A 20,761-nucleotide genomic window follows, 5' to 3' on the forward strand; every position below is an offset into this window, starting at 1 on the left:
AAAAAAAAGCAATGTAAATATTAATGTTATACCAGTTGTATAGTATCATTTGAAGTCATTCCACATACTGTATATCAGTTGACTATATTTGTAAGTAGTACAGGAGATATTATAAGTAGAATTTTGTAAACAATATAAATTTATTAAGGATGAGCTGTGTGTTTAATAGAAAACATTGTTAGCGTAAATTGTATAATATTGTATTATAGGAAAAATTTTCTTCTCTTGTTAATTTAATATTTAGTGCTTGACAATAATGTATTTTAGTGTACCATTTGCCACCGAGGTAGACACCTCATTTGCAAATAAAGAGATTTTGATTTTGATTTTTAGTGCGTCAGTACCTGTGGGCTAGGATTACCGCACGGGTATTTTCAAGCTCGTAGAATGATGGGAGAAAGGTGTGTAAAGAAATGGAGGTTATGCTGATAAATGAAGAAAGGTCTGTAGATTAAGACGGTGTAAATGGTTTTTCAATAATAATAATAAAAAACATTGTTGCTCATTATTGTTGATATATCTTCATTTCTGCTCGTTACACCAGTTTAGGTAATCAAATTATACCACTGAAACACTAGCTTCTTTTACACACATCCATTTATTATGAGCTGTTGACTACAACTAAGCATCACACACACCAAGCAAAGAACAAAAGCAAACGAACATAAACTACTCGACTAAAATCATATGAGTTACCAACACATAACCTCAATGTTGTTTTCCTTAAAACTATATTCACATGACATTTTATTTTTATGAGAAAACCACAACATTCCAAACATTCCCCCCTTTTCTCAAAAAAATAAAATACTACATTTCAATTGTCGTCTCACTGCAAACCTATAAGCTTATACAAACTCTTCAGCTTGTTGCTTGATACATTTTTTGTGAACAAGTCTGCAGCATTTTCCTCTGATGCTACATATACAAACTCAGTGAACCCCTTTTCTACTAGCTCTCTACATACATGGTACATGATGTCAATATGTTTTGACCTTTAACTCACAATATCGTTTTTACTCAATTTAATTGCTGCTGCACTGTCAGCAAAAACTTTACAAGGTATATCCTTAAATCTTTCCAGCCCTAGCTCTGATAGCAAATCTTTCATCCAAGTTACTTCGCGAGATACCTCTGCCATTGCCATGTATTCAGCATCCATGGTAGATCTAGCAATACAACTCTGTTTCGTACTATGCCATGATACTGCTCCCCTTGCCACTGTGGTTACATACCGACTCACTGATCTTCTAGACTCAGTATCTCCTCCCCAATCTGCATCACAGAACACTTGTACTGACTCCTCACAATTTTTGAAACACAACTTTAAATCTCTAGTACCACATAGATATCTCATGATATGCTTCATTTCTTTCCAATCTTAGGTTTTTGACAATTTTGACTAATTTTTTTTTTTTTTTTTTTGCTAGGGGATTTACGTCGCACTGACACAGATAGGTCTTATGGCGACGATGGGATAGGAAAGGCCTAGGAGTTGGAAGGAAGCAGCCGTGGCCTTAATTAAGGTACAGCCCCAGCATTTGCCTGGTGTGAAAATGGGAAACCACGGAAAACCATCTTCAGGGCTGCTGATAGTGGGATTCGAACCTACTATCTCCCGGATGCAAGCTCACAGCCGCGCGCCTCTACGCGCACGGCCAACTTGCCCGGTGACTAACTTTACTTACCGCAAATGCAATGTCAGGTCTAGTATTATTTGACAAATATAGTAAACTTCCTACTGCACTGCGATAAATGGTACAATCAAATTCCTGCTCATTTTCAGCTGCTGAATACCCGCTTGGTAAAATAGTCTTACTCGGTTTACAGTCACTCATGGATAAATCAGCAAGTAATTTGTCAATGTACGAACTTTGGCCCAACATAACCCCTTTTGTCTGTTCTATTTTTATTGACAGTAAGTTTGTTGCTTTCCCTAGATCTTTAATCTCTAACTCATCTGCCAACCTTATTTTAACCAACTTAACAACCTCTTTGTCACCTATTGCAATTATGTCGGCAACATACAAGCCAATAATACAACACTCCTTTACATACACACATAGTTCCTTGACACATTTCTTAAAATCTAGTCTTCTAATTATAGCATCAACACAAGCATTCCAGTCTACTCAAATTAGGTAGTCCATAGATGCTTTTCTTCAATTTACATACATAGTTTTGGACATCTTTTTCTACGAACAATTCTGGTTGTTCCATGTATACAGTACAACTGATTTCACTGTTTAAGTAAGCACTAGTTACATCTAGATGTTCTACAGTCCAACCTTTACGTACTGCAATACATATTAACTGTCTCATTGTTTTACTCTTTATAACAGGACTAAATGTTTCATCAAAACGAAGGTTCTTCTGTCTCTTAAAACCTTGAGCAACCAACCTGGCCTTATATTTCTGAAAGTTACCCTCACTGTCATATTTCAATGAAAACACCCATTTAGAACTAATTACCTTGATATTTTACAGTCTTCTTACAATTTCCCAAACATCTTTCCTTCTCATCTCATTGATCTCCAGTTCCATGGCTTCCATCCAGTTACCACACTCCTGGCTTGACATAGCCCCCTGAACTGTTCTAGGTTCCACTACACTCACATGTTTAACTTCCATCACTGCCTTACGTCCAAATATTTCAATCTACCTATTTCTTCCTCATCTAACTTCTCTGCTTTTGCCTGATACCTATTAAATACCTCCAACACTTCATCCTTATTTTTCACACATACAGCCACATTAAATCTGGAGTATTCATCAATCATTGTTACAACATATTGAGATTTCCCAAGTGATGGTGGACTAATTTTTCCAACTACATCAGTGTGCACAACATCAAGTGGTTTTTCTGCCTTACGCTCACAAGACTTAGGTACTCCCTTGTTACTTAGTTTCCCCTGAATGCATACAGAACAGGTATTAATATCATTACTCTTTTTCAATTCTAACATAGACAAAGCTTCAGAATGAACATGTTCATATCTCTCATGCCACAACCTAACCTGCCCAACATTTTGAAATGCTACATTGTTATTACATTCTTGATCTATTATTTGATCACAGTCACTCACAGCTACAATATCATTTCTCCCCTCTATTTGTACTACATACACATCATTCATCCTGTTTGCAACAAACAATGTTTCATCTCCATTCTTATCTACAACCACTGCTTTCTCACCTGCAAATCCTACTTTGAAACCTTTGCTGGTTAACTTACCAACTGATATTAAATTTGCACTTAAGTTTGGTACATACAACACATCCGTAAATGTAATTGTCCATCCTGTTGACATTTTTACTTTCACCTTACCTATACCTTTAATATCCAGCTTACTGTTATCGCCTATTTCTACATTCCCGGTTACATTTGTTAACATGTCTATAAACATCTCCTTTGTTGGACACATTTGATGGGACGCACCTGAATCGAACAGCCAATCTTTAATTTTCTCAGTTCCTACAGAAACTACCATTCTCATTGCCTTATCTACTACATGTATAATTTCTGAGCTTAACAATTTTCCACTCGCATTCACTGATTTACTATCCTATGATGATTCGTCACTCTTCATTGTTGGACATACTTTTGAATAATGTCCTGACTTACCACAACTGAAGCACTTTTGGGTACTGCGACAATATTTAGATACATGTCCCTGTTTACCGCAACTGTAGCAACTATATTTTCCTCGTCCCACGTCTTCTTTCTTGATATCTCGCTTTTGTTGAACAACCATGCCTTGAGCTTCATCCTCCTCACGTTTTCCATTGTCTTAAGCCTTTACTCTATTTTGCTGAAGTTTCCTTCTGCTTTCCTTCGAGAGTAATCTCGCCTTCACCTTCGAGATGGTCGGTTTCGCCAAATCAGCTTCCAAGGAAGGTATACAAATTGCATATTCTTCTGTAAGATTTCCGATGATCATTCCTGCAACTTGTTGATCTGTGAACTCATATCCAGCTTTGCTCATTCTCCTCAACAGTTGATTTCTTTTTGTGAAGTATTCTTGAACACTCATATTCTTGGGCTTCACAAAATGAGTTAACTGTTTCAGGGTCATAGCACCATTCACTAGCCCTCTGTCATTACATAACTCATCCAGTTTTTCCCATGCCTTGTTCACTGATTCAATATCTGCAATGTCACTTTCAAAATCTTCTCCCACATATTTGAAAATAACTGCAAAAGCGATCACATTGTTTCGCACTCGTAGTCTCGTTTCTATCTGAGTCAGCTGACAACCTGGCATATCCTCATACCCTATAACTGATTCCCATACATCTTTCAACAACAGCTCTTGTTTCACCTTTAATGCCCATGAAAAATAGTTCTCCACTGTAAGCTTGGCCACATTCCTATTCAGTGTTTCTTCACGGTCCACGAGGTCGCCATTTTTCTCGTCAATAATGTCACAACTTGCTTCGTCCAATGTTAATTCTCGTTACTCCATTTCCACTTATATTGTCCGAAATTCACTGCGGCGTTTTGGCGCTCTGGCGCTCTAGGCCCATAACCTGTTGATATATCTTCATTTCTGCTCATTACACCACTTTAGGTAATCAAATGATACCACTGAAACACTAGCTTCTTTAACACACATCCATTTATTACGAGCTGTTGACTACAACTGAGCATCACACACACCAAGCAAAGAACAAAAGCAAACGAAGATCAACCACTCGACTAAAATCATATGAGTTACCAACACATAACCTCAATGTTGTTTTCCTTAAAACTATATACACATGACATTTTATTTTTATGAGAAAACCACAACTCCAACAATTATTTATTTACTTTTTTTGACTAGTGGTTTAACGTTACACTTGCACAACGAAAGTTTTTGGCAACACAAGGATGGGAAAGGGCTAGGATTATGAAGGTAATGTCCGTGGTCTTAATTAAGGCACAGCCCCCCCAGCATTTGCCTGGTATGAACATGGGAAACCACAGAAAACCACTTTCAGGGATTCCGGCGGTGGGATGCAAGCACACAGCTGCGCGCCCCTAACCGCACAGCCACTGATATAAGTAAAGAACTGGAATCATATATAAGGCTCTTTGCCAATAATGTTATACTATATAGAGTCTTATAAATAAAGTTGTAGGGGTCTGATATCTGTAATGTCATTTATTTTGCCAAATTTTGATATATTTATCCGCTTTAGGTCAACTCAAGACTGTATCAGTAGATTTGAGTTTTCAAGTCTGTCTGCTTGTTTGTTTGTTCCACCATCATGGGTAAACCGTTGAATAGATCTCGACCAAACTTCATATTTACAGTAAACTCATCCAGGAGCAGGTTCTGATATTCATATCATTCGAAAATCACGGGACACCCTCACAGACCTGCGGTTATTTGAAGGATCTACAACAGGAGAAAATCAAAGGATGCATAATATTTTACTCGGCTTGAAAATTAACCCCACCTTATGTAAGAGAACACCGAGGAAACATGAGGTAGAACTTTTCCCTATGGTGTCTGTCTGTCTAGTTATCTATCTGTTTGTATATTCCTGAAAGTGGAAAATTGCTGGACTTATTTCAACCAACATATGTATTCGGAATCTACTCACTCAGGATTGTGTTATCAGGTTCATATGATGTCATGGTAATCACATGGAGTTGGTATTTATAGGAAGATTATTCTCAAATATTTTTGTTAACACTGAGTCTGTCAAAGGTCTGTATATAACAAACGTTTAAGAATAAGTTATTTCCGTTCCTTTATGCCATGTATCTATTTATCATATGACGGATAATAACGCAGATGATTGCAAAAAGCTAGGTTTTTAGTCCAAGTCCTATGCGATATGTTGCGCATGTTACTTCAAGGTGGGTAACAGGGAAAACTAAACAGCCATATTACACTTTTTCAACAGGGCAGCTATTAAGGGAGGTATCATCGTTAGAGTGCCACGCGAGTGGTCAGGGATACAATATGCAACCTGAGAACCACAGAGAATTTCACACAACTTCAGACCAGGAACTGTACCGTAAAATAAATTTGGAAATTGTCCTCATTCTCTCTCGACTTCGTTCAGCTTCATCATATTTCATGTTACTGCCATGCGCTTTCATAAGAAAATATAATTTTAACATGTCGCATTAAACGTATGAATAGAGCCACGTTGCTTCGCATAAATCACTGAAGGAAACTGCAAATTCCTGTGTGAAGAATGGGTACAAATGCTAGTAATAAATAAATTTACAGGATTGTGAGAGACTACAAAAAAATCATATCAGCAGCTTTGATCTCGGAGACCAGACTCTATTACTGCAGGCAGACTCATGGCAGACCGCTCTGACATCAAACAATCCTGGAAAGATGAGTGCTCAATGGGGACTTTTGAAACACCTGTTCATGCCTGAGATCCAATGATGAAGCTGGAGGGGAGTGACCCCCCACGAAAACAGTGGTACCATCTTAACAGACCGAGAACCGATCACGGTCGAACAAACTACTTTTGTCATAAGTAGGGATGGAGTGACTCTGCAGCGTGCAGCAGTGGTGATGAAGTGCAGGCTATTGAACATGTTATTCAACGCTGCCCCCTGCGTTTCTATCCTTTTGAAGCACTAATGACATTTATATTTTAACTCTTGATGTTGTGAACTGGCTCCAATATTTCAAAGTAGATTTGTAATCTGATGTATTTTCTTTTGCTTTGTATTTCTGTAATACTGCCATACAATTAAATAAGTTATCAAGAAAACATATTAAAGATGATATACAGAACAAGGGACTGAACAGAAAAAAAGAAAAGCAATCAACAGTTATTTTGAAATAACCATCCTAAGTTTCAGTGAACAGTGTTAATAAATACAGCATGAGAAATTTGAAAATATGGATAAGATAACACAGAATTTGAAATTTCATAGTTAAAAATTACATGACTACAAACTCACCATCAATAATGCCTTCCAGAACTACATCAACACCTTGATCTACTATTTTTCCATTCAATGGTGTAACAAAACGTGGTGGTAAAGATCTTCTTAGAGGCTTTGGTGATGAGATGGGGGTTGAATAACTGGAGGCTGAACTCTCTTGGGTATCTTCACCTCCATTGGAAATTTTAAGGAACGACTGCTGACGGATTTCAGGTTTATCATCATTAGTTTGATGAATTTCCTGGATTTTTTGACTCTGCACCTGATATTCAGAGAAAATTGACTTATAAATATAGATTGAATTATAATAATACTACACTGCTACAATGACTGAAGGATCAAGTTTTAAACACTCATAAACTGGCAATGCAAAGCAGCACACAAATAAGTGTATCAACAGGTAACGTCTTCACTAACATATTAGGAAACTTTTCAGAACTTTGGAGCTTCATTTTGCAAATCTGGATAGCACAAAAAATTTAAAAAGTAAGGCAATATATCACACTACCAACACTCTTCACCCTCAGTTTGTTTCTTTAACTTATAAGTTTGAGCCAAATGAGAGGAAAAGCAAGATGGATGTATAGTTGCTCAAAAGAAGAATGAGCACATGGTGTTGTATGTTCCTTGTATTTAATCTTATCAGACTTAATTTGAATTATTATCAAAACATAATTCAATTCCAATGTAGATACAAACCCTGTGGATACCCAAAACAAACATTACATCTACAGGTTTAATTGTTCTGAGGAAGGTGTACCTGTGAGGAACTCATACAATACCATGCAGGTTTTTTTTTTTTTTTTGGAGTGACTGTGCAGTCCATTTTAAAAATGGAGTGACATACACCTGAGGCTTTAAAATAGCATGGGGAGAACAGTTTCCTCTACTGCCATTTGTATTCTGTGCCAGTTAATGCCATGTAAATAAAAGCAGACTAGACTCTTTAATTGGATGAAGTAAGATGTATAATGTGCTCTGTTGGTTGAGCCATGAATGAGTACTTCATGTGCTTTAACTAATCCATGCCACAATCAATAGTAATGTGTGTGTACTTGCCTGTTAACAACCTGAGAAATGTGGTTCAACCAATAAAACACATTATATATCTTATGTTGGGACACAGTAAGGGGACATGCACCAGGAAATGCGGAATAAACTAAGTATTCCAACAATCTACATTGCAGAGTTCTCAATACAATGATACTTTGAAGACTGAACTGAAGAAAGGAACCCACATAAAATGCTGTGATTTACCATCGTCAGTACAATTGTGTCAGCCATTATCATTCTTTAGTAGATGTAATAACTGAATGCACCACATTCAGCAATGAGTTCCAATTCAATGCCCCTAAAGGACATGCCAAATTAAGATGAGCGATAAGGTAAAGTGAGTCATCCATGACTGAATCCATGGTTTTGTAGGCATCTGTTTTCTTAGTGAATCACAGGAGGAAGAGTATACTGCATATTGGAAACTACTGTATATTGCATATTGATCTTCGTTAGCTGCACATGTTCTAGTAATAAATGAAATGAAATGAAATAAAATGAAATGAAATGTTGTGTGGCCTCCGGAGAGGCCTGGTGCAGGTCTTTTGATTTGACGCCCGTAGGCGACCTGTGCATCGTGCTGAGGATGAAATGATGATGAAGATGGCACATACACCCAGTCTCCCTGCCAGGGGAATTAACCAATTATGGTTAAAATTCCCGACCCAGCTGGGAATTGAACCCGGGACCCCTGTGAACAAAGGCCAGCACGCTAACTATTTAGCCATGGAGACGGGCATAAATCAGATTAGATCATACTTCTGATTTTATATGTAATGCTTTAATATTCTATGAAAACAATGGAAAGAAGTTTTACCTCAAATGCAGGTTTCTCTCCCACTTTCTTAAGAGCATGCTCTGACTGGGATGAGAAACTATGAATTTCTATTTTTGGCTCTGTTCCATCTGCTACTGTCTTTGAAGAGGTCACCTGACTGCTGGAAGATTGCATAAAGACAGACTTCTTGACCATAAACGAAGAGGATTCAGTTTTCTCGGATATAGCAGTGCTTATAATAGAAGGTTCCCTGTCAGTCTCATCAAAGGTTTCTGTAAAAAAAGAAGAAAAATATGACGTACTTTTTCATTTTAACTATCATGAATGAAGGGATATACATGAAAATTAGTTCAAAGGTGAGTATACAACTAGAATCAATCTCTCTTTCTTGTGCAATATTTTCACTTCTCCTCTTACAGCTAATTAATTAACCACCTATGTTAATTTGTATTTACTACCAGAGAATGTCTCAAAAATACAAAATTGTCAAGATTACAATCCGCTAGCTTATAATTTGCCCTGTACTATTGAAGATGCTTACTTGCTCTATTTATATCTATACTTCAGAAGACAAGAACTATAACTCCATTCTTAGTGACTTTGAAGTTCTGGTGTAGTAAGAATTGTTAAAAGCAGGGCTTTTTTTCTAAGTATAAGTTTACTTGAACTCTACTATCTCATTTCATTTCATAAGACAAGAAAATTAAAATATACCAGGCTTTTGAAGCTATTGTTCTTTTACTTTTTTTAAATGGGTACTATATGTATAAAATTGAAATAAAATATTGTAACGTGTTGGCGGAGTAAATAAATAATTAAATGAGTACAGAACCTGGTAGCAACCTATTTCTAAGATTTATTAACTTAGCACAACAATTACAGGTTTACACACACACACACACATACGATAGCCGAGATTACAACTTACGCAAGTACACTCACACGGTTCGTGCTCTCTCTCTTAGATGTTCCATCTACAATAGCACACACACACAGAGTCATCAATTATGTACACTACACTCACTCAGCCACTCAGTCACACTCGTTAGCGCTGTCACGGTCCACAGCCTACGCGTCAGTCTCGCAGGTCGGGATAGTATCCGCTGTTCACTCAATCCGTTGAACCCCGTTTGCAGTCCGCACACGTCAGCACCCAGTGTTCCCTTCGTGCTGCTCCAGAACACTCCAGGTTCTCCTCCAGCAGCCCGCCTCAAAGGACACACACACACACGACATCAGGGAAACAGGAACGAGTCCTCGGCTCCAACAGGCAGATACTCTATCAGGCTGACATCTCAGCCCAGGCTATCACTGACTGCGCTCCAGCGAACTCAATCTCGCTCTCACTCACTCACTAACTGACTCTCACTGACTGACTCCAAGTTACTCCTCTCCTTATATACCTGCTCTGGGCCTTCCAGAACAGTCCGGATGCTAGATGTATCCAGGAACCTCGCGAGATAGAAGACTCCAGATTAATAGTCGAGTAATTTCCGTCGTCCTCTGCTGTGAGACCGCGGACGGAGGCAAGGGGGCCAGCCTAGCACCAAGTGTTGCTCGTAATTGGTGCGCTCGAGCGTAGGGGGGTGGGGCCGATACGATGACGCCCCGGGCGCGTAGCGACTTGGCATGGCGGACGCTATAACCATTACAATATTAATATCATAATTTTCACAACAGCTTCCTAACTTGGCTCATCACACTGGTGAGGCCACCTTCACAAGTTCATTCTTTACTTTTCATGTTTGTTGACAGAAGCCTCCCTTTCAGGAACCAGGAATATTAACGTACCATATTGTAAGAATTAAAAAACACGCAGAGGGGCCCAGGCCAGCTTGACGAACGTCAGTGTACTTAAGTCTTCATTTATAGAGGAGCTTTTGTTAGTGTGATAATCAGATTCAACTGGAAAAAGCCACACTCTCATTCAGTAGGAGAAATGGGAGCTATTGATATTGCAGCAGGCTTTTGCCTCTTCACAGAAATTCTAACGATCTATTGTTCTGGAATTCTTAGCCTGTTACAATAAACTTTCCTTCAGTTTCACCAAGAACAATTTTTTTTTAAATTCTGGAATTTACATCTCTATAATTTTCTATTGAGCTCTAAAACTATTTGAAAACAGAAGATTTTCTGTTTTTTTTTAAGGATATCCTTGAATCCTTTTGTGAATTATACTGTTTTTTGTCTGCAACCCATGTGGCTGGTTAGCAGTCATATTAACAGGCCGGGGTCCTTAACAGGCTGTTGCGGCATGCTTCTCTTTTTTTTTTTTTTTTTGTATGATATATTGCACTGCTGACAAAATAGCTTTCCTTGATGCTTGAAGAACCTATGCCTTCTCTTATAAACACATATACATGAATGGTTTTACACTGCACTGACTCAGAAAGGCTTTTTTACACCAATGGGATAAGAAAGGCCTAGGACTGGGAAAGAGGCAGTCGTGGCCTTAATTAAAATACAGCCTGGTGTAAAAATGGGAGAACATGGAAAACAATCTTCAGGGCTGCTGATAGGTTCGAATACTCCATCTCTCGAATGCAAGCTAACAACTACACAGCTCGAACCACACAGCCAACCCATTTGGAACCTGAATTCTGTTCTCTACCTATATACAGACCAAAACTGCCAATCTCAAAACTTCTTAAGGACCAGAACCATTACAGTAATTCTCACCTTTAACATTCAACTTAGCAACACATGTTGCCTTCCCAGCATCATTTTCTGCCACACATGATATCTTCCCTGCATTGTGCTTCATTACCTGAGGAATGATAAGAACCTGCCTGTCACCACTGGTGGAAACAAGAAAATCTTTTCCCGAGACTGGTTCATCATTGAAGTACCATTTTACCTGTAAAGAGAACATCATATATTATACCAAGATATAAATGCCCCGTTTTATTCATTAAAAAATATAATTTAATACTGGACTTAAATAAAACAATTCATATATGATAAGGTAAAGAGGTCCTCCTAATCTACAGACCAATGGAGGATATACAGGGTAAGGTTCCACACATTCCAGATCTCCTGTGCAGAAGACAGGGGTAGTGTGGACACTGGACAATAATGCACTTTGACCATCCTGTTTTTGGCGAGTGGTTTAACATTGCACTAACACATTGAAATTTTTTTGGCAATGCAAGGATGCAAAAGGGCTGGTTGACTATCTTTTAATAGTAGAGGTATCCTGCTGTTACTCATATGAACAACTATCTGTGCATATCATAAGAAAGGTGCAGAATGTTTTAAAATCCATACCACTACCAGCGATTGAATATTGGTCCTTGAAGTTTACAAGTTTGTGCTTTTACCACCTCTATGACTCATCACTGATAACAAGTACCAGCAAAAGTGACTAACACCAATATCATGTCTAAAAATCGATCAACAACACACTCTCACCCTCTTACAACCTATCTATTGTGTTGAAAATATTTGGAATTATCATAATAGGTGATTTACTGCAGCTGTTTGTATTGAAGAACATGAACAAAAAAGTGACAGTCTTTTGGTCTTCCACATTAAGAGATGACTGTCAATGCATGATAGACTTAAATTTTATAAACTGTGAAAACAAGACACTGAAACATGCTAATAATGAAGGAGAATCCACTCATATACTTGGATATAATAGTAATATGTTATTGGTAATACAGCCAACAGCCGTAGCCGTGTTGAAACACCGGGTCCCGTGAGATCTCCGAAGTTAAGCAACATTGGGCGTGGTCAGGAGTTGGATGGGTTGCCACGCGCTGTTGGTGGGGGGTAAGGGAATGGAGGAGCAGTAAAGAACTGGCCATCCTACCGCACTTAAACTCCGGCTCAAGAACACCTCTGCGGAGGTTCGGACCTACCTTCGGGCAGAATAACCCTTACCTTACCTATTGGTATTACATCCCACCAACCACATTTACAGTTTTTGGAAACACTGAGGTATGGAATTTTGTCGCACAGGAGTTCATTTATGTGCCAGTAAATACACCGACACGAGGGTGATGTATTTGAGCACCTTCATATAGCACCAGACTAAGCGAGGATTGAACCAGCCAAATTGAGCTATGAATGCCAATGCTCTGCCGCCTGAATTACTCAGCCCGGCAGTTGGAAATTATTAATGAGTGCACTGCCTAATGTGCACAACAATCTTGAAAATTCAAATACTATATTGTTTAAAATCTACGACAGTTAATGCATAAATTGTTACTATTTCAGTTTAAAGTTGATCGCAGTCAACAATAAGAAGAAATTAAATAGAAGAGGGAAAATAAATTATTATACAAGTTTCCTGATAAAGGCCATTAAAGGTGTGTTGGCTGAAGGATTGGGCATAGAAAAGGCCTCAACAAAATGCTGCATTGTACGCCACTCTGAACTAACCGCCATCCTCTCAGTTCTGGTTGTAAAAGAGCGTGAATGAGACAAGAAGCAATATTGTTTTCAGCATCTTGGGGATGTCTTTCATATGAAATGGATATAGTACGAGGTTAAGTAACCAGGTAAATTTAAAATTGAATACATTTTGCCAACAGTCAATCAAGATGAGACAAGACAAACTTTCAGCATGTCAAACCAGCTTATAGTAAGACTCTGAAAATGTTAAGTGAGAAAGACGTGCATAACTAGAATACATATGTACAAATTTTACTGTCATCTTCAGACAAAAATGGAAAGGTTATATTAGCAACTTGATATTGACTATAATAAAGGCGATTCTGTTCCAAGCCCCCAAATTGTGTAACAAATTTTTACCATGCTAGACCCATGTCAGTAGTTCAGCACTGATCATGCCAGAAGTTATGAGGTCTGTTACCACCAGATGGTTTTTTGGGCAAAGTACTTCCAGAGTTGTCTTTGCAAGTGCTGCTGAACAAAACTGGCACAGTTTGTTGCTCCTCATGTCATGTAAGTGAAATAATTTGCATTATACTTAATGTTTGAACACATGTGTATTTTGAACCTTCACCCTACCCCACTTCAATTGTTATTAGTAAAGCAAGATATCTCATTAAAACCTCAGTATACGGAAGGCATGATAACATCACTCCCTTCTCACCAAGTTGACTTTGGCCAAGGCAAATGGGATTATGAAATGTAATGTCATGTACAGGTACATGTGATTTGTATTCTATATCCAATTTAAGGTCTATGACTATGATAATAATATCAACAGACTTGTACAACTATGAGATTGCTCTTAGTCATTTACAATAAGAAGAGACATCATGGATATAGTAATGCCATTTCTGTGCTCAGCGCACTATAATTAATAGGAAAATAAAATATAATTTAGACTAACCATGAAGGAGAGACATTACCAAAATAGTAATGTCACTTTTGTGCTCCGCACACTGTAATTAATAGGAAAATAAATAAAAATTTGACTAATCATGAAGGAGAGACATTACCAAAATAGTAATGTCACTTTGGTGCTTAGCACACTGTAATTAATAGGAAAATAAATAAAAATTTGACTAATCATGAAGGAGAGACATTACCAAAATAGTAATGTCACTTTGGTGCTTAGCACACTGCAATTAATAGGAAAATAAATATAATTTAGGCTAACCATGAAGAAGATCAATTTTTGTAGGACTCTGTTATTAGTCTGTTATACTACTACTTCTTCTTCTTAACACATTGCTGACCGGATGCTTGAGCTTGTCACATACCCTGTGGACCGGACATTTTTCTACTAAGCATACTAGGGTGCACTTGATTATAAAAACGTAAATAAATATTAAACCGGTCAATATTTTATCTTTAAAGTTGGTATGGGTACTCTCCAATGCCCCTAGTAATAGTGGATCTGCGTTTACAAAACCATATTCAGCGTCAATTCCTAACACATCATTAATGTTTACATCGTTGTCGTCGTCAGAATCACTTGAAAAAAAGTACACTAGGTAAATTACGCCCTGTAGAGGCTTGAATGTCACTTCCGCTATCACTCTCACATTCAGTTTCCACTAATTCATTACACTATTTCCAATTAAACGATCATTGCCATATAATTCTTCTAAAATATCGTCGTCAGCTAACACCGTATTCCGCGGGCGCTCCATCTTGTCATTGACTGAACCGGCAGAAAGAAAGTCGACGTTTCGAAACTAAATCAAAGAATAAAAGAGGCCGTGAATAAAAGAAAAGTGGCAGATATACATCGACGATTTATTCTACTCAATGTGCACGTCCAAAATAGTTCAAGATACGGTCAAGAGATGTCACAGTAAGACCGAAAACAATGTCGTGAATAAAACCGAGATTTCTCGGGGCCCGTCACCTACCGCTGGCGAGCGTACTACGAGATTTCTCGGGGCCCGTCACCCATGTGTTAATCTGTTTACACTCCAGGGTTGGTTTTCCCCTCGGACTCACCAAGGGATCCCACCTCTACCACCCGAAGGGCAGTGTCCTGGAGCGTGAGACTTTGGGTCGGGGGATACAACTGGGGAGGATGACCAGTACCTCACCCAGGCGCCTCACCTGCTATGGTGAACAGGGGCCTTGTCAGGGGATGGGAAGGTTGGAAGGGATAGACAAGGAAGAGGGAAGGAAGCGGCCGTGGCCTTCAGTTAGGTACCATCCCGGCATTTGCCTGGAGGAGAAGTGGGAAACCATTGAAAACTACTTCGGCTGAGGAGAGAATCGAACCCTCCCTCTACTCAGTTGACCTTCCAAGGCTGAGTGGAAATCGAACCCTTGTCTCCGGGGGTGGCAGCTAATCACACTAACTACTACACCATAGAGGTGGACAGTCAGTTATACATTAAATTTTATTTGGTAGCTTCAGCAGTGGAAATAACTTTTAATGATATATTTTATGACTCAATAATAATTTCGGAGAGAATTTTCTTAAACTTTAATATATGAAAAGTGTATGAAGAATAGGAAATTTAGTGATTTCTATGATACTGCCTAAATCACTTCATAACTGCACATGAATCTATTTTACTTTTAATAAAGGGTCATTCACACATACCAATATGCACTAGGACAAAGTGATCTAGTCTGGTACTGTGCTGGGAAGGACAGGAATATATCCACAACACAAGACCTGATATTTAATAGTATTTAATTGATAATTAAGGAAGAAAATACCTTTGGTGTAGGCCTTCCAATGACCATACATTCGAACTTGGTTGTCTCCTTTTCAGCAACAATCTTATCTGAAAACAACTCCTTGAAGGATGGCGGTGTCTGCTTTTCTTCCATCTGAATTCCTCGACTGTGACTGTCTGAGGATGTTTTGGGTTTGACAATTAGATTTGCAAAACATTTTGCTTCTCCAAGCGAATTGCTTGCTTTTACAGTATAAACACCTTTATCTTGAGGTAATACTTCCAACAATGTTAAACTGATGTTGCCCTCAGCATCTTCGCTGAACTGTAAATGAAAATATGGGTTTATGTTTAGTAGAAGGAGTAACAATGTACATAATATATTTGCTTTTAAATTTTTATTATTGGTAATAGTGATTGTTTATAACAGTGTTTATAACTGTTAGTTTCAGCAGACTGAAGAGCCTAACTTTGAGTAAATAAATTTATGAACTACATGAAAGAGAAAACATATGGTAACAGGATTACATCTGAAAAAGAAACAACTTAATTAAAATAAAATGGGATGTTTTGTTCCTGAAAGATCATCTTCAGATTCTATAAAATCACACTCAAATATATATGTTAATTTCTGCTTTTATTTATTTGTACTTCCTACAATGATAGGCTGCCTAAATCTGACAAAGTATACCATAACACTTGAATACTGAATGTATGTTTAACCATGAAGAGTTTTCTGGAGTTAATCCATCTCATATGCAGTACTATAGAGGTGATTTTTAACAATTTGAGTGAAGCCATTTATGACCAAGACAGCTAAATCACAGTATAGATTCTTGGGAATGTCCACACTTTTGAAAACTCAACCAAGAATTTTGATACGGTTCCTCTTGCTCTGATGAAAAGTCCGATAACCCTTATACATGAGATGATGTATGATTCTTTGAAGTAGCTTATGGTTGGTTCATATATGGCTCGCTTCTCCGCATCTACTTCTGCTGGCTGACTTGAGTCAACCACATATCTAATGGTGGGGTCCAGAATAAATGCAAAGTCCTTTTCTCGGTCAGTTGCGATTATATCTATTCTCTGGTTGCTTCCACCATCAGGAGAATGCTGCTGCAATTCTAAATCTTATTCTGTTGTGCCTAACATTCCCAAGCAAGTGCCCCCATGAACATGAACCAAGAACATGAGCTAGGGTTTCAGGCTCACTGCAGTGTCTGCAGTGGACTCCATACCAGGTACGCCCAGGGAGGGCTCGTACAGGAAACACATTGTATTGCATTTTCAGTGCGACTTTCAACTCTTATCCGGAGAGTCCATTTAGGTGTTGATCTATCGGTTAGCCGGTGTGTATTCCTGATACAAGGATGGCTCCCTTATCATGAATTCTTAATGCACACCATTTGCTATAGTCCTTTTTTCTCAGCATTTCTCTTAACTTCCTTGAGCTAAGTTCTTCGAGTTGAGTGATATCTGCATTCCTTAGTTCAAGTCTCTGAACGCACGGTTTTCTCTCTTCAGCCAGATTGGGCAATGATACTTAGGAACTTGAAACATGGAACTTATCCTAATGATGTCCTCCTTTGCCTCTACTCCAGCATTTACTCAAAGTCTTAAATTATCTGAGATGAAACTGAAAAGAAACAACTTTTTAAAATTACCAAAACTCCAGCACAGTGGAGGCTGAAAATAATTCCTAGCAGCACTGATTCCCTTTAACAGACTAAAGATTATCAATTTCATGCTCAGAAAATGCAAAACATTGAGTTCAAGGTCTAAGTTTGGCATTAGATAAAAATAATAGTAGCAAAACATTTCATTAAATGACTGTAAAATGAAGATGAAAAAGGTGTGAATAGAAATTGTGACATTTCTCGTACCATGCAAAGTTGAAAGAATATGTATTAGATGACAAACACTATATCATGACATATATTGAATAAGTTATTATGGGAAGGACAGCTGAATCATAAAGTATTTTTTTTTACATTTTTTTATTTTTACAATTAGCTTTATGTCACACCGACACAGATAGGTCTTATGGCAACGACTGGACAGGAAAGTGCTAGGATTGGGAAGGAAGCAGCCATGGCCTTAATTAAGTCACAGCCCCAGCATTTGCCTGGTGTGAAAATGGGAAACCACAGAAAACCATCTTCAGGACTGCCGACAATGAGGATCAAACTCGCTCTCACCTGAATGCAAGCTCACAGCTGTACATCCCTAACTGCATGGCCAACTTAGTCAGTGAATCAGAAAATTCTGGAACCAACTAGAGGGAAAAATATTCTAGACATGGTGCTGAAAAAAACAGATGAGCTCTATAGGGAAACTGAAGTGATAAATGGTATTAGTGATCATGGAGCTGTCTTTGTCAGAGTTAAAAGTAAATGTGTTAGAAAGGAATGTAATAAAAGTATGACTATAAGGCAATACCATATGGCTGATAAGAGGGGAATGGGGACATTTTGAAAAAGCAATTTTGATCGATGGAAAATGGTAAATAAAAATGTAAACAGTCTATGGGATGGGTTTAAAGCAATTGTTGAGGAGTGTGAAAATAGTCAGGTACCTTTAAATGTGGTAAGGAATGGTAGGGACCTGCATAATAGGGAAATAATGAGATTAAGGAGGTTCAGATTAGAAAGAAAGAGAGTTAGGAATGATTGCAGGAGTAAGGAGAGAGACTGAGGAAACTTATTAGGAAACTGAATTTACCAAAAAAAAAAAAAAAAAAAAGAGGTCATCCAATAATAACATGATGGCAAACATAATTAGCAGCCATATGAATTTTAGAGAGCAATGGAATAATATGTATTGATATTTTAAGGCAGAAACAGGTTCCTAGGGCATTCCAGGGACCATTAATGAACAGAGGGAGTGTATATGCGGGGACTTACAGAAGGCAGAAGAATTCAGTCAGCCATATGTAAGCGTAGTTTGATATAGGGATAATGTCCAGACAAAGGTGACACTAATACTGATGTATTACTGAAATTTACCTATGATAATAAAGACATTTACAAAAAGATACAACCAAGCTCGATAGCTGCAGTCACTTAAGTGCGGCCAGTATCCAGTATTCGGGAGATAGTTGGTTCGAACCCCACTGTCGGCAGCCCTGAAGATGGTTTTCCGTGGTTTCCCATTTTCACACCAGGCAAATGCTGGGGCTGTACCTTAATTAAGGCCACGGCCGTTTCTTTCCCTCCCACTCCTAGCCCCTCCCTGTTCCATCGTCGCCATAAAACCTACACTGAAGAAAATGGAAATTGCAACACCCAGAAGGAGTGGTGCTACATTGCTGCAATTGAACATGTAGGATGAGTGTTCGGTTGTGATTGGATTATTACACTTTCAGGTCCCTCTGACTGCAAGTTTGGACAACAATCAATACAGGATGTACCCACCACGAGCTGCAATACATTGATGAATTCGTCGAGGCATGGAGTCAATAAGGCCCTGGACCGCTTCATGAGGAATTGTGGCCCATGATTGCTGCATTACAGGGTCAGTTGTTCCAGAGTTGTGGGTGGCTGAGGACGGTTGGCCAGTTGTCGACCCATCATGTCCCACACATGCTCAATAGGACTGAGGTCCGGGGATCTGGCGGGCCATTCTAAGATTGTGATATCGTGGAGAGCTTCTCTGGAGATGCGTGCAGCATTGTCCTGCTGAAACATCCCATTAGCAATGTTCGCCATCATAGGGACAACCACTGGATTGAGTACCCTATCAACGTACTGTCGAGCAGTCATAGTGCCCTCAACAAGCACTAATTGTGATTTCACATTAAAGCCAATAGCTCCCCAGACCATAATGCTTGGTGTTGGCCCTGTGTGCCTCTCAACAATACGATCTAAGATCTGGGCGGCCCCTCTCCCCAGTACGTCGGCGCACATGATTCTGGCGATCACTGCGAGCAAGACAGAAGCGTGATTCATCACTAAAGACGACCCCATGCCATTTGTCGACCCATGTCAAACTCACTTGACACCAGGCCAGCCTTACACGTTGCTGTTGTGGGGTCAATGGAACACTTTCTGCAGGGACACGGGCTCGTAAGCCAGCTGCACGCAGGCGATTACCAACTGTTTGTTGTGTAACGTGAGGTGCCACAGCTGCTCGAATATGCACTGCTGTTACATGGGGTTCCATCCGGGCTATCCGAATGATGCAGTGATTCTCTCTCACAGTTGTCTGTCGTGCTGGGGCTGTGCCAGGTCTACGAGTGTGGGTACCTTCATTTGACCACTGCTGCCATACACATTGTACCGTAGGTGCCTGTCGGCCAACACATGCAGCAACAGTCCTTAGCGATAATCCAGCCTCACACAGCCCAATTATCCGAGCCCTCTCATATGGCAACAGTTGTTGATAGCGTTCTCTTCTCTGTCGTCGAGGCATGTTTGACGGGGAACACTTCACTGCACAGACTGCAAGTCAACTACGCTACACCAGAGTCCGTATACTGGAGTTGATTCCTCTGCGACCAATCACGTGGGGAGACCTGTAGCAACAATCCAATGGGTCTGAAACTTTGATCGTTTACATACCTACAGGGCATCATTCCATATCTTGAAAATCAACACAAACGACTAATGCCTTCATGGTGTTGCAATTTCCATTTTCTTAAGTGTATCTGTGTCGGTATGACGTAAAGCAAAAAAAAAAAAAAAAAAAAGATACAAAAGTTGAAAGCTAGAAAAGCAGTTGGGATTGATAAGATTTCCTGAGATATACCAAAGGCAATGGGTTGGGAAATAGTGCCATATCTGAAATAGTTATTTGATTACTGTTTGCAAGAAGAAGCAATACCAAATGAATGGTGAGTTGCAATAATAGCCCCAGTGTACAAGGGAAAGGGTCATTAACATAAAGCGGATAATTACAGACCAGTCAGCTTGACCTGTGTTGTTTGTAAGCTCTGGAAAAACATTCCTTCTG

The 20,761-nt window shown here is 38.9% G+C and overlaps 1 protein-coding gene across 2 annotated transcripts in view; it reads right to left on the reverse strand.

Moving 5' to 3' along the window:
* The window catches only part of LOC136863973 (titin), a 982,878-nt gene that overhangs the window by 83,520 nt on the left and 878,597 nt on the right, over positions 1 to 20,761 (reverse strand). For both annotated transcript variants that reach the window (XM_067140442.2, XM_067140441.2), the window contains 4 exons: positions 15,849 to 16,133; positions 11,421 to 11,598; positions 8,781 to 9,013; positions 6,926 to 7,172 (listed from right to left, as the gene is read on the reverse strand). In XM_067140442.2, coding sequence (XP_066996543.2) covers positions 6,926 to 7,172; positions 8,781 to 9,013; positions 11,421 to 11,598; positions 15,849 to 16,133 — 943 coding nt within the window. The remainder of the gene's footprint in view (positions 1 to 6,925; positions 7,173 to 8,780; positions 9,014 to 11,420; positions 11,599 to 15,848; positions 16,134 to 20,761) is intronic.

This window comes from Anabrus simplex, chromosome 2 (assembly GCF_040414725.1).
Source record: "Anabrus simplex isolate iqAnaSimp1 chromosome 2, ASM4041472v1, whole genome shotgun sequence".
Lineage (NCBI taxonomy): Eukaryota > Metazoa > Arthropoda > Insecta > Orthoptera > Tettigoniidae > Anabrus > Anabrus simplex.